This window comes from Rattus norvegicus, chromosome X, assembly GCF_036323735.1.
Source record: "Rattus norvegicus strain BN/NHsdMcwi chromosome X, GRCr8, whole genome shotgun sequence".
Lineage (NCBI taxonomy): Eukaryota > Metazoa > Chordata > Mammalia > Rodentia > Muridae > Rattus > Rattus norvegicus.
In genome coordinates this window covers 107898299-107914537 of record NC_086039.1, presented here as the reverse complement: position 1 = coordinate 107914537, position 16239 = coordinate 107898299, and the positions used below count along the sequence as shown (strand labels likewise).

The following is a 16239-nucleotide window of genomic DNA, read 5'->3' as shown; positions in this document are numbered from 1 at the left end:
TTCAGATGCCAATTCAGACTTACTATGTGTAGAGTCCACCTGAGATGTTGCACATCTAACATGTTACCAGGGATTCCCTGGCAGCCTGTTCTTTGACAAAAGAGTGATCTGACACTACCTAGTATGTTCTGTTTCTCCATCCACTTTGACCAGAGGTCTTTCCTTTGGAAAGTACAAGGGCCACATTTAAGTAAAGCAAGATGCTTATTGTATAAGAGTCATTCTAGTTGGGAACATGTGTGTGAATAGTTATTTTTCTCCTGGATAAAAGGCCTTATGTTTCTTTATGATAGTTCCATTGGTTTATTCAATGTAACACTGAACCCTGGTTACTTGGAATCCTTCTACCAGAGAGGGATATAGAGTATTAATTTGTATTTGTTTATACAGGTGATTTTTATATCAAGTAGTTACCTTAGTTAAATGTCAAGACTCAATGATGGGATTTATATGACCTGTTTATTTGTTGGCTTTCTTTTTTTTTATCTTGCTAACCTACTTGATACATTACAAATGTGAATATAATATGATTATAGTGTCTTCAGACTTCAACTACTTTAAAAACCTATGATTTAAAAAAAAAACTACCTATTATATTTACCTCCTCCCAGGAACCTGCAGGCCACACCAGTCAGGGATTGTGTAGGTAATCTTCATTCTTCTGTTTCCCTTCCAATTCCAGTCCCCCAGTTTTACCCCCAGCTTTGTAGCATACCACCTACTGTGGTCTCCCCTCCCATCACCAGAAGTCTACAGCAGATCCTGGTGGGAAACACATCTTTCCTGCATCCCATAGACCACTTCAGCTCCCATTTAGCCCATTCCCATCTCTAAGTGTAAGTTCCCAAAATCCAGAAATACATTCTACCTGGAACCCCAGAGGCCACATCTGGCAGGATCTCAGAAGCATTCCCTACCAGGCAACCCACAGTCACCCCAGTCTCCCAAGAACCAGAGAGGGCAAGAGAAACCAAGGAACAGAACATCTACCCAACAAATACAAGACCAGACAATCTAGAATTACACTCATCTCAAACCCAGATTCATAGATAGCAGCATAAAAAGCACAATCAATAACAGCTAGGACAATATGTCTCCACTAGAGCTCAACAAGCCTACTATAGTAAGGGCCGGAGAGATGCCATATACTTGCAGCACAAGACAAGGACTACAAAACAGCCATTATGAATATGCTTAAGGACCTTAAATAGGATTTGAAAAAAATCCATTAATGAAGTCTATGAATATACAAACAGTGGAATAAAATAAAGAAAACTGTTTAAGACACTGTTTAAGAGTTGAAATGGCGGGGCTGGGGATTTAGCTCAGTGGTAGAGCGCTTACCTAGGAAGCGCAAGGCCCTGGGTTCGGTCCCCAGCTCCGAAAAAAAGAACCAAAAAAAAAAAAAAGAGTTGAAATGGCATCAATAAAGAAAAGCCAGACTGAGAGAAAACTTGAAATAAAATTTCATTAACCAAACCCTATTGGGTACTTCAACTCAAATAATTTTAATTTCATAAACCAGGACATAAACAAACAAGTGTAAATTCAGGCAATTATTCGAAAGCAGGTTTTTGAATAATAATAGATAATGTATAATAAATGAATAAAGATTTCTCCCCAGCATAACTATAAATTCATTTTCTATCTCTTCAATTACTGGTTCTTTTTTTCTGTAATAATGAAAATAAAAGAAAATCCATTCAAATTGTAAGAATGGTTTTAACTTTTTTTTTACATTTTAAAAATTAATTAAGCTCATTCTTTGCTAGTTTGATACATGAATATAATATATTCTGAGTACTCTCTCCACACATCTTCTCTTTTGTATATGGTAATGATTACATCAAGAAAACAATTTCATACACAATAACCTCAAAACTACCTAGAAATATAGTCAACTAAAGAGATGAAGGATATTTTACAATGAAGCTATTAAATACTGAAGGAAGAAATAGAAGATACTAAAAAAACTAGAATTTTAACAAATCAGTAGAACTTATATCCTCACACAGACATACACGCAGGCAAAACTATGACAATTAGTCTGCCTTTGTTTGAATGAAAAAGATTTTTATACAAGAAATGGGAGTTTATTAAAGCTTGATTATGATGTAAGACAAGGGAAAATAGGATCAGTTAGATTACTGTACCAAGTAATATAATTATTCCTCTTCTGTTGAGACAAAAGACCTCACAATATGAGAGAAATCGTTATCTTTTCCTGCTGGACCAATTCATAAAAATCATTAGGGACATATGGTTATAAGTGGCTAAGGTGCCTATGAATATGTATGACACACAGGAGAGATAGAAATAGAGTTCTGGGCATATGACGGGCAGTGTTTCGATGCTCAGTTTACCAGGCTGGATAGGACTGCTTACAGCAGAGTAAGTCGAAAGTTACTCCATTAGGGAACTTAGAGAAGCAAAAGGCTACAGTGGTTTACTGAGCTCTGTGTTATGAGGTGATCTGGTGACCCTGAACGATTTAGACCACCATGCAAACAGGGTTATAAAATGTGACAGCAGTCAAGATGGAATGAGGGAGAGAAACAACAGACAATAGAACCTGTCTGAATCACTCAACACCCTTTAAAAATCAATTCAGAATGGATCAAAGCCCTTAATGTGTCCTGAAACCCTGAAAGTACTAAACGGAAACACTTTTAAGATGTAGGTACATGCAATTACTTTCTGAATGGGAGTCCAACAGCTTTGGAAATAATAGCCTGAATTGGCAAAGGGGACTGACTCTAACTTAAAAGCTTCTGTACAGCTAAGAAAACATGAGACTGAAGAGACAGTTTAAAAATCAGAGAAAAATCTTTGCCAGCTATTTTCTGAAACAGAATTAGTATCCAGAATATATGAAGAGTCACAAAATTACATGTTAAAGGAACAAGTTTTCTAGTCAATAGATGGGAAAATGAATTTAACACACAGTTCACAAAAGATGTAAAAATGGGGACTCGGGATGTGATGTAGTTGGATGCTTGTCCAGAATGCAGGAAGCCCTTGGTTTTATCACCTGAACCACATAAACTGGGATTGACAAGGTTCTTTTTTAAAAGAAAAAAAACACAATTGGTTTATAAATGTACAAGAAAGAACTTAACATTCTTAGCCAGCAGGAAAATGCCATTAAAAACTACACTGAGAGTCCATCTCAGCCCAGTCTGACTGCCTATAATCAAGAAATCAAAACACATCAAACTCTGGAAGGGTGTGGAGCAAAAACAAATTGTCAACACTGCTGGTCAGAACCTAATTAATACAGAAAGTATAAAAAATCAGTATAAAGGTCCTCAGACTCCCGAAACAGAGCTGCCTATGGTTCAGTCTATATACTCCTGGGCTTCTATCTGAAGGAATCATAGGCAACATACAAGAGAGGCTTGATTGAGGCTTGAATATTTATGCTTACTATACCATCACAATAACCGATGTATAAAAGTAGCCTAGGTACCTTCACTGGGTTAAATGGAAGAACATGTGTGTGTGTGTGTGTGTGTGTGTGTGTGTGTGTGTGTGTGTGTGTGTACATATAATTTAATCAGTCATAAAGAATGAAACCATGGATGGACTGGAGAGATGGGTCAGAGGTTAAGAGTACCAACTGCTGGGAAAGGTCAGTGCAGGTCCTCCTGGTTGCTGCCCCCGCGGAGAGCTCATAAGCAACACCCCATGAGCAAACTTGAGCCTCAGGACCACAGGTAAGACCAACTTTTCTGCTCCAAGCCACCTGCCTGGTGAACTGAGGACACACAGAAACAAAATTCCAATAGGACCAGACACTTCCGGTTTTTAGTGGGATTCCCAACATCACTGATTCCAGCCCGCAGCTCACTGCTCCCAAACCCCGTGGGAGAGAGAGCTCACCGCCCAGACAGGTGGGCACTCCTGAGACTGCAGAGCAGAAGAGGCCACCAACACTACCCACCCCTGCCCACATCCCTGGCCCAAGAGGAAACTCTATAAGGCCTCTGGGTTCCCGTGGATAAGGGCACAGGAGCAGCAGGTCCCCTGCGTCTGAGACACCACCCGAACCTGAAGGGACCGACAAGGTAAACAGTTCTCTGCACCCAAATCCCATGGGAGGGAGAGCTAAACCTTCAGAGAGGCAGACACGCCTGGGAAACCAGAAAAGACTACACTCTGCCCACATCTCTGACTCCAGAGGAAAACACCAAATGCCATCTGGGACCCTGGTGCACAGAAGCTCCCGGAAAGGGCGGCGCAGGTCCTCCTGGTTGCTGCCCTCTCGGAGAGCTCATAAGCAACACCCCAGGAGCAAACTTGAGCCTCTGGACCACAGGTAAGACCAACTTTCCTGCTCCAAGCGACCTGCCTGGTGAACTCAGGACACAGGCCCACAGGAACTGCTGAAGACCTGTAGATAGGAAAAACTACCCGCCCGAAAGCAGAACACTCTGTCCCCATAACTGACTGAAAGAGAGGAAAACAGGTCTACAGCACTCCTGACACACAGGCTTATAGGACACTCTAGCCACTGTCAGAAATAGCAGAACAAAGTAACACTAGAGATAATCTGATGGCGAGAGGCAAGCACAGAAACACAAGCAACAGAAACCAAGACTACATGGAATCATCGGAGCCCAATTCTCCCACCAAAGCAAACACGGAATATCCAAACACACCAGAAAAGCAAGATCTAGATTCAAAATCATATTTGATCATGATGCTGGAGAACTTCAAGAAAGACATGAAGAACTCCCTTAGAGAAATGCAGGAAAACATAAATAAACAAGTAGAAGCCTACAGAGAGGAATCACAAAGATCCCTGAAAGAATTCCAGGAAAACACAATCAAACAGTTGAAGGAATTAAAAATGGAAATAGAAGCAATCAAGAAAGAACACATGGAAACAACCCTGGTTAGAAAACCAAAGGAAGAGACAAGGAGCCATAGATACAAGCATCACCAACAGAATACAAGAGATAGAAGAGAGAATCTCAGGAGCAGAAGATTCCATAGAAATCATCGACTCAACTGTCAAAGATAATGTAAAGCGGAAAAAGCTACTGGTCCAAAACATACAGGAAATCCAGGACTCAATGAGAAGATAAAGCCTAAGGATAATAGGTGTAGAAGAGAGTGAAGACTCCCAGCTCAAAGGACCAGTAAATATCTTCAACAAAATCATAGAAGAAAACTTCCCTAACCTAAAAAAAGAGATACCCATAGGCATACAAGAAGCCTACAGAACTCCAAATAGATTGGACCAGAAAAGAAACTCCTCCCGTCACATAATTGTCAAAACACCAAACGCACAAAATAAAGAAAGAATATTGAAAGCAGTAAGGGAAAAAGGTCAAGTAACATATAAAGGCAGACCTATCAGAATCACACCAGACTTTTCGCCAGAAACTATGAAAGCCAGAAGATCCTGGACAGATGTCATACAGACCCTAAGAGAACACAAATGCCAGCCCAGGTTACTGTATCCTGCAAAACTCTCAGTTAACATAGATGGAGAACCCAAGATATTCCATGACAAAACCAAATTTACACAATACCTTTCTACAAATCCAGCACTACAAAGGATAATAAATGGTAAGGCCCAACATAAGGAGGCAAGCTACACCCTAGAAAAAGCAAGAAACTAATCGTCTTGGCAACAAAACAAAGAGAAGAAAAGCACACAAAAATAACCTCACATCCAAATATGAATATAACGGGAAGCAATAATCACTATTCCTTAATATCTCTCAACATCAATGGTCTCAACTCCTCAATAAAAAGACATAGATTAACAAACTGGATACGCAACGAGGACCCTGCATTCTGCTGCCTACAGGAAACACACCTCAGAGACAAAGACAGACACTACCTCAGAGTGAAAGGCTGGAAAACAACTTTCCAAGCAAATGGTCAGAAGAAGCAAGCTGGAGTAGGCATTCTAATATAACATAAAATCAATTTTCAACTGAAAGTCATCAAAAAAGGTAAGGAAGGACAATTTATATTCATCAAAGGAAAAATCCACCAAGATGAACTCTCAATCATAAATAACTATGCCCCAAATACAAGGGCACCCACATACGTAAAAGAAACCTTACTAAAGCTCAAAACACACATTGCACCTCACACAATAATAGTGGGAGATTTCAACACCCCACTCTCATCAATGGACAGATGACGGAAACAGAAATTAAACACAGACTTAGACAGACTAAGAGAAGTCATGAACCAAATGGACTTAACAGATATTTATAGAACATTCTATCCTAAAGCAAAAGGATTTACCTTCTTCTCAGCTCCTCATGGTACTTTCTCCAAAATTGACCATATAATTGGTCAAAAAGCGGGCCTCAACAGGTACAGAAAGATAGAAATAATCCCATGCATGCTATCAGACCACCATGGCCTAAAGCTGGTCTTCAATAACAATAAGGGAATAACGCCCACATATACGTGGAAATTGAACAATGCTCTACTCAACGATAACCTGGTCAAGGAAGAAATAAAGAAAGAAATTAAAGACTTCTTAGAATTTAACGAAAATGAAGGTACAAGATACCCAAACTTATGGGACACAATGAAAGCTGTGCTAAGAGGAAAACTCATAGCGCTGAGTGCCTGCAGAAAGAAACAGGAAAGAGCATATGTCAGCAGCTTGACAGCACACCTAAAAGCTCTAGAACAAAAAGAAGCAAATACACCCAGGAGGAGTAGAAGGCAGGAAATAATCAAACTCAGAGCCGAAATCAACCAAGTAGAAACAAAAAGGACCATAGAAAGAATCAACAGAACCAAAAGTTGGTTCTTTGAGAAAATCAACAAGATAGATAAACCCTTAGCCAGACTAATGAGAGGACCCAGAGAGTGTGTCCAAATTAACAAAATCAGAAATGAAAAGGGAGACATAACTACAGATTCAGAGGAAATTCAAAAAATCATCAGATCTTACTATAAAAGCCTATATTCAACAAAACTTGAAAATCTTCAGGAAATGGACAATTTCCTAGACAGATACCAGGTACTGAAGTTAAATCAGGAACAGATAAACCAGTTAAAAAAGCCCCATAACTCCTAAGGAAATAGAAGCAGTCATTAAAGGTCTCCCAACCAAAAAGAGCCCAGGTCCAGACGGGTTTAGTGCAGAATTCTATCAGACCTTCATAGAAGACCTCATACCAATATTATCCAAACTATTCCACAAAATTTAAACAGATGGAGCACTACGGAATTCCTTCTATGAAGCCACAATTCTCTTATACCTAAACCACACAAAGACACAACAAAGAAAGAGAACTCCAGACCAATTTCCCTTATGAATATCGACGCAAAAATACTCAATAAAATTCTGGCAAACAGAATCCAAGAGGACATCAAAACAATCATCCTCCATGACCAGGTAGGCTTCATCCCAGGCATGCAGGAATGGTTACATATAAGGAAAACCATCAACGTGATCCATTATATAAACAAACTGAAAGAACAAAACCACATTATCATTTCACTAGATGCTGAGAAAGCATTTGACAAAATTCAACACCCCTTCATGATAAAAGTCCTGGAAGGAATAGAAATTCAAAGCCCATACCTAAACATAGTAAAAGCCATATACAGCAAACCAGTTGCTAACATTAAACTAAATGGAGAGAACCTTGAAGCAATCCCACTAAAATTAGGGAGTAGACAAGGCTGCCCACTCTCTCCCTACTTATTCAATATAGTTCTGAAATTCTAGCCAGAGCAATCAGGCAACAAAAGGAGGTCAAGGGGATACAGATCAGAAAAGAAGAAGTCAAAATATCACTATTTGCAGATGATATGAAAGTATATTTAAGTGATCCCAAAAGTTCCACCAGAGAACTACTAAAGCTGATAAACAACTTCAGCAAAGTGACTGGGTATAAAATTAACTCAAATAAATCAGTAGCCTTCCTCTACACAAAAGAGAAACAAGCCGAGAAATAAATTAGGGAAACAACACCCTTCATAATAGACCCAAATAATATAAAGTACCTCGGTGAGACTTTAACCAAGCAAGTAAAAGATCTGTACAATAAGAACTTCAAGACTCTGAAGAAAGAAATTGAAGAAGACCTCAGAAGATGGAAAGATCTCCCATGCTCATGGATTGGCAGGATTAATATAGTAAAAATGGCCATTTTACCAAAAGCAATCTACAGATTCAATGCAATCCAAATCAAAATACCAATCCAATTCTTCAAAGAGTTAGACAGAACAATTTGCAAATTCATCTGGAATAACAAAAAACCCAGGATAGCTAAAACTATTCTCAACAATAAAAGGACTTCATGGGGAATTACTATCCCTGAACTCAAGCAGTATTACAGAGCAATAGTGATAAAACCTGCATGGTTTTGGTACAGAGACAGACAGATAGACCAATGGAACAGAATTGAAGACCCAGAAATGAACCCACACACCTATAGGCACTTGATTTTTGACAAAGGAGCTAAAACCATCAAATGGAAAAAGATAGCATTTTCAACAAATGGTGCTGGTTCAACTGGAGGTCAACATGTAGAAGAATGCAGATCGATCCATGCTTATCACCCCGTACAAAGCTTAAGTCCAAGTGGATCAAGGACCTCCACATCAAACCAGATACACTCAAACTAATAGAAGAAAAACTAGGGCAGCATCTCGAACACATGGGCACTGGAAAAAATTTCCTGAACAAAACACCAATGGCTTATGGTCGAAGATCAAGAATCGACAAATGGGATCTCATAAAACTGCAAAGCTTCTGTAAGGCAAAGGACACTGTGGTTAGGACAAAACGGCAACCAACAGGTTGGGAAAAGATCTTTACCAATCCTACAACAGATAGAGGCCTTATATCCAAAATATACAAAGAACTCAAGAAGTTAGACCGTAGGGAGACAAATAACCCTATTAAAATGGGGTTCAGAGCTAAACAAAGAATTCACAGCTGAGGAATGTCAAATGGCTGAGAAGAAATGTTCAACATCTTTAGTCATAAGGGAAATGCAAATCAAAACAACCCTGAGATTTCACCTCAAACCAGTGAGAATGGCTAAGATCAAAAACTCAGGTGACAGCAGATGCTGGTGAGGATGTGGAGAAAGAGGAACACTCCTCCATTGTTGGTGGGATTGCAGACTGGTAAAACCATTCTGGAAATCAGTCTGGAGGTTCCTCAGAAAATTGGACATTGAACTGCCTGAGGATCCAGCTATACCTCTCTTGGGCATACACCCAAAAGATGCCCCAACATATAAAAAAAAGACACATGCTACACTATATTCATAGCAGCCTTATTTATAATAGCCAGAAGCTGGAAAGAACCCAGATGCCCTTCAACAGAGGGATGGATACAGAAAATGTGTTACATCTACACAATGGAATATTACTCAGCTATCAAAAACAACGAGTTTATGAAATTCGTAGGCAAATGGTTGGAACTGGAAAATATCTTCCTGAGTGAGGTAACCCAATCACAGAAAGACACACATGGTATGCACTCATTGATAAGTGGCTATTAGCCCAAATGCTTGAATTACCCTAGATGCCTAGAACAAATGAAACTCAAGACGGATGATCAAAATGTGAATGCTTCACTCCTTCTTTAAAAGGGGAACAAGAATACCCTTGGCAGGGAATAGAGAGGCAAAGATTAAAACAGAGACTGAAGGAACACCCATTCAGAGCCTGCCCCACATGTGGCCCATACATATACAGCCATCCAATTAGACAAGATGGATGAAGCAAGAAGTGCAGACTGACAGGAGCCGGATGTAGATCGCTCCTGAGAGACATAGCCAGAATACAGCAAATACAGAGGCGAATGCCAGCAGCAAACCACTGAACTGAGAATAGGACCCCCGTTGAAGGAATCAGAGAAAGAACTGGAAGAGCTTGAAGGGGCTCGAGACCCCATATGTACAACAATGTCAAGCAACCAGAGCTTCCAGGGACTAAGCCACTACCTAAAGACTACACATGCACTGACCTTGGTCTCTGACCTCATAGGTAGCAATGAATATCCTAGTAAGAACACCAGTGGAAGGGGAATCCCTGGGTCCTGCTAAGACTGAACCCCCAGTGAACGTGATTGTTGGGGGGAGGTCGGCAATGGGGGGAGGGATGGGAGGGGAACACCCATAAAGAAGGGGAGGGGGGGAGAGGGATGTTGGCCCGGAAACCGGGACAGGGAATTACACTCGAAATATAAATAAGAAATACTCAAGTTAGTAAAAAAATTAAAAAAAAAAAACAAAATTACGGACAGTTAAGGAATGCTGTCTAGTTAGGTCCACTTCTTCCTCCCAACTCCATGCTCCCAGAAATAACTCAGACTCAAAGTATGACAACAAACGCCTTAGGCATATAGCTCTCCTCTTACTTGATCATAACTTAAAATAAACCAATTATTTTAACCTAAAAAAAAAAGAGTACCAACTGCTCTTCCAGTGGTCCTGAGTTCAAATCCCTGCAACCACATGGTGACTCACAAACATCTGTAATGGGATCTAATACTCTTTTCTGGTGTGATAGCAACAGTGTACTTATATAAAATAAATAAATAAATATTTTTAAAAAGAATAAGATTATGTTATTTTTTTTTTCAGGAAAATGTATAGATATAATTGGAGATCACCATTTAAGTGAAATAAAACAGATTCAGAAAGGCATTAATTGTGTTTTCTGTCACTGTTAAAAAAGCAAGTAAGTAAGAAGATCACTACTTGGGATCACTACTTGGGAAGCATAAGAGGACCAGTAGAAAATAGGAACAGTGCTCTGTGATTTAAATCTTAAGGTAACTCCTGAATATACAAGAAGATGATTAATATAAACTATTAAATATACCAGCATCGGAAAGGTTTGAAATGATTTTAGGTCATTTGCGTTCCTAACTCATTGTCATGACACCTCTTTAAGTCAGATCACTCTCCCTTAAAAAGAAAACATACATTTTTTTTAGGTATATGAGTGTTCACCTGCATGTATTTTTGTGTACCATGTGCATACCTAATGACCACAGGAGTCAGAAGGCAGCATCCAATAAACTGGGCCTGGAGCTATAGATGACTGGGAGACACTATGGATGTGCTGGGTCATCTACAAGAATAGCAAGTTATTTCAACCACTGAGTCATCATTCCAGCCCCCATCTTACTATCTTTAAGTTCCCATTGCTGTTTCAAAAAAATAAAAAGAGCAAAGTATGGAGTACTTGGGTAAATATTTTCAAAGACTTCTGGCTGCGATGTGGAAAACAGCTGCACTATGAATGGTTGCTCTGAAGTCCCGTCAGTGATGTGAATCCAGCGGTAGGACCAAAAGTCTTCACTGTTCTCTATGTGGATAGAGCAGGGAGAAACATGAAGGCCATTGTATGCACATGAACACAATACTCTTCACATTTAACCACTTGCACTTTCAAATTTAAAAGCTTACCTTTCTTTTTTGATCGTTGCACCCTCCCCACAAAGGATAACATACCAATTACATCACAGATGCTATTTTCTGGCATATCGTCTAGTTCTGACCTGAAAAATAAAATGTTCAATAGACGTTATAATCTTGAAACAGTGAAAAGACATTTTTCAGGAATAACTATGAAAAGACCTGCCTGAATAACTGATACAGCTTCATCTGGGGTAGATTCTAAATAAATTATAATTCATTATTTTTTTGTTTACTAACATTTAAAGATTAGTACTTAAGAGATATTACAAGGAACTATTTTACCTTGTAATAAATCGGTTAATTAGTTTTGGCAATTTCCATTCTGATTTCAACTGCTTTTCTGGAATGATAACTATGTTAGTTGGAGGATCTCGAAGATTCAGGCAGATTTCTGAAAAAAAATGTATATTACTTTAATACATTATTTTCCATAAATTACAAAGCAAAACAATCAACTGAACTCATTTTTCTTAATTTTTGTTTGAAACAGCATCTCAACTGTGTCTCACTGACTGCTCTAAAACTCATTAGGCTGGCTTCGAACTCAGAGATGTGCCTTCTCTGCATGCCAACTGCTGAGATTAAAGATGTGAGCCTTCCAGTCCAGTTTAGACTCAAAAGAATTTATTATTTGGCTATGTGATGAATATTAGTTTTGGAAAAGAGGGCAGAAAAGAGAATGGCCATGTATAATGACATTTATCACAGGGAGGGAATATAGCCTTAGTTTTATAAGGAAGGTTTCATCATTATAGATTTACATGGTCTTTTAAAATGATTATATAGTACCTTTCTCTAACTTGGATCTCATATGTAAATACAAATGAAAAAACCGAGATAAATAATCACAATAGTTTTTCTAATAGCATAAAACACACATAGCAGTGATGGTAGTCTAAGTCTCTAATTCCCTCCTAACCTCTGCTCCCTGACTACATAACCTTCCTTATTTATTCTGCACATAACACTTAACTGCCCTGCTATTTTATACTCCCTTTTATACTTTTATACTTTCTCCTTTCCTCACAATTGTTAAACTCTCTTGTCCATTCTTTCCTTGACTACAATTCTGTACCTCTCCTATTGTTTATCACATTTTTGCTATAGCCATTCATTTTTTGTTGTATTGTATTTTGATATCATACCTATCTGTTAGTTTAGGATCAGTTATCCAGTAGGCTGATAATTAAGGGTAAGACTATTAATATATTAATTACAGTTATGTCTCTAACCTGTAACATGCTGGCATTACTGCCCTCTTTCCCTTCATTCAATAGCTTAAGGTAGGTTCTCTTAAAGATCAGAGGTATATAGTTCTCAACTCCAAGAATTATAATTATAATCAAGTAAGGGGTTTTAAAGATCTAAAGATGCCTTTGTGTCCTCAGACTAATTAAAATAATATTTCTGCTGTTGGGAACAATTCCAGTGGTTTTTTAAATCTCCCAAATTGACTCTAATGTACAGCCAGAGCTGAGATATATAAACTACATAGTCTAGGCAGAATTAATTTGTAGTTAGCTACTCATTTTTATAAATTAAAGTTTTCCAGGAACACAGTCTTAATCATTCATTGACATATTAAATATGGTGGCCTCCTCTTTCCACAGACAAAGTAGAGTGGCTACAGTATCAACCCTATTGCTAGCTGAGACTAAAATATTTCTTTTCTGGAATTTTACCTCAAGAATTTATCAAACTCTGATAGAGAATAAAAAATAAAAAGTCTACTAGTAATCACAGTTATATGGGAAATAGAGACAACTACTACATTAATAAGAAGGAAAACTGTTTTTAAAGACCAAAGGGCATATTTTAAATATATTAATACCCAGGTTCACTGTCACTTTAAAATAATTATGTTTTTGCATGTATATAGTTAAAGGCACAAATATCTTTATATTTTCAAGAACTGTTTTCCATCATAAAATATGGGCTTATAAAAAAATATGGGCTTATAGTTGTATTCAAATTTCATAGTGGCTGCTTACTTATTGGCTATGTTCTGTCTATTGTTCCAGTCTTCATGTGATTTTAAGGCTTAGAAGCAACTCCTAGAATGAGACATACTTATAGAGGTATCCACAGACATTGTAAGAAGTATAATTTAAATTAAGACTTAGATCTAGGTTACCTCACTCAGTATATTTTTTATCCACAATTTATTTTAAATTTTTTATTTATTTTATTTATTCTTCTCTCATAAAATACATCCCAACCACAGGTTCCCTTCCCCCTATTCCTCCTTGTCCACGTACACCTCCTCAAGATTTGCTCCTCCTCCTCCATTTCCTTCAGAAAAGAGCAAGCCTCCCAGGGTTATCAACTGAAAACTGCATAACAAATTACAATAAGACTTGGCATCTTGCCAAAAGCAATCTACAGATTCAATGCACTCTCCATCAAAATTCCAACTGAATTCCTCACAGAGATGGAAAGAGCAATTTGCAAATTCGTTTGGAATAACAAAAACTCAGGATAGCAAAAACTATTCTCAACAATAAAAGAACTTCTGGAGGAATCACCATGCCTGACTTCAAGCCGTATTACAGAGCAATAGTTATAAAAACTGTATGGTATTGGTACAGAGACAGGCAGGTAGATCAATGGAATAGAATTGAAGACCCAGAAATGAACCCACACACCTATGGTCACTTGATCTTTGACAAAGGAGCCAAAACTACCCAGTGGAAAAAATACAGCATTTTCAACAAATGGTGCTGGTTCACCTGGAGGTCACCATGTAGAAGAATGCAAATCAACCTATTATCTTTAGTCCAAGTGGATCAAAGATCGCCACATAAAACCAGATACATTCAAAATGATAGAAGAAAAAGTCAGGAAGAGCCTTGAACACATGGGCACTGGGGAAAATTTCCTGAACAAAACACCAATGGCTTATGCTTTAAGATCAAGAATTGACACATGGGACCTCATAAAACTGCAAAGCTTCTGTAAGGCAAAAGACATTGTCAATAGGATAAAACAGCAACCAATAGATTGGCAAAAGATCTTTACCAATCCTACATCCAATAGAGGGCTAATATCCAAAATATATAAAGAACTCAAGAAACTAACAATCAAAGAAAACCAAACAACCCAATTAAAAAAGGGGGGGTATAGAACTAAACAGAGAATTCTCAACTGAGGAATACCAAATGGCTGAAAAGCACCTAAAGAAATGTTCAATATCCTTAGTCATCAGGGAAATGCAAATACAAACAACCCTGAGATTCCACCTCACACTAATCAGAATGGCAAAGATCAAAAACTCAGGTGAAAACAGATGCTGGCAAGGATGTGGAGAAAGAGGAACACTCCTCCATTTTTGGAGGAGTTGCAAGCTGGTATGACCACTCTGAAATTCAGTCTGAAGGTTCCTCAGAAAATTGGACATAGTACTATCTGGGGACCCATCTATACCACTCCTGGGCATATACCCAAAAGATGCTCCAACATACAACAAAGACACATGCTCCACTATGTTCACAGCAGCCTTATTCATAATAGCCAGAAGCTGAAAAGAACAGAGATGCCCTTCAACAGAGGTATGGATACAGAAAATCTGGTACATTTACACAGTGGACTACTACTCAGCTATTAAAATAAAATGACTTCATGAAATTCATAGGCAAATGGATGGAATTAGAAAATATCATCCCAAGTGAGGTAAGCCAATCACAAAAAAAACCCACACATGGTATTCACTCATTGATAAGTGAATATTAGCCCAAAAGCTTGCAATACATCCAAGATACAATTTTCAGACCACATGAAACTCAAGCGGGAAGACCAAAGCGTGGATGCTTTAGTACTTCTTAGAAGGGGGAACAAAATAACCAAGGAAGGAAATATGGAGGCAAAGTATGGGGTAGATACTGAAGGAAAGGCCATTCAGAGCCTGCCCCACCTGGGGATCCATCCCATATACAGAAAACAAACCCAGACACTATTGCAGATGCCACGAAGTGCATGCTGACAGGAACCTGTCATAGAGGCTCTGCCAGAGCAAGACAATTACAGAGGCAGATGCCTACATCCAACCACTGGACTCAGAATGAGGTCCCCAATGGAGGAGTTGGAGAAAGGACTGAAGGAGCTGAAGGGGTTTGCAACCCCATAAGAACAACAATACCAACCAAACAGACTCCACCAGAGCTCCCAGGGACTAAACCACAATCCCAAAAGAACACTAGGATGGTCCCATGGCCCCATCCGCATATGTAGCAGAGGATGGCCTTGTAGGACATCAATGGGAGGAGAGGTCCTTGCTCCTGAAATAGCTTGATTCTCCTGTGTAGGGAAATGCCAGGGCAGGGAGGTGGGAGGGAGTGGGTGGGTGGGTGGGGAAGCACCCTCATAGAATCAGTGGGAAGGAGAATGGGATAGGGGGTTCCAGAAGTGAAACCGGGAAAGGGGATAACATTTGAAATATAAATAAAGAAAATATTCAATAAAAAAAAGGACTTGGCACAAATCTTCATATCAAGGCTGGATGAGGTAGCCCAGTAGTAGGAAAAGGTTCCCAATAGTAGGCCAAAAGAGAGACATCTCACTCTCAGTGTTAGGAGTCCCACAAAAACACCAAGCTAAGAACCGTATCATGTATGCAGTGGACCTGTTGCAGACCCATGCAGGCTCACTGGTTGTGGCTTCAGCTTCTGTGAGCCCCTATGAGCCCTGCTTAGTTGATTCTTTGGGCCATCTTTGGTACATTTTCAACTGCTCATGACCTCTTATTTGTAGATCATAGATCTGAATCTTTAGTTTTGAATGTATAAACAGAAGTTACCAGAGAAGCCAG

General features: G+C 38.9%; 1 protein-coding gene across 2 annotated transcripts in view; it reads right to left on the bottom strand.

Moving 5' to 3' along the window:
• Positions 1–16239, bottom strand: part of Radx (RPA1 related single stranded DNA binding protein, X-linked) — an 87642-nt gene that overhangs the window by 50939 nt on the left and 20464 nt on the right. For both annotated transcript variants that reach the window (XM_063280302.1, NM_001127377.2), the window contains 3 exon segments: positions 11718–11826; positions 11424–11515; positions 11200–11322 (listed from right to left, as the gene is read on the bottom strand). In XM_063280302.1, coding sequence (XP_063136372.1) covers positions 11200–11322; positions 11424–11515; positions 11718–11826 — 324 coding nt within the window.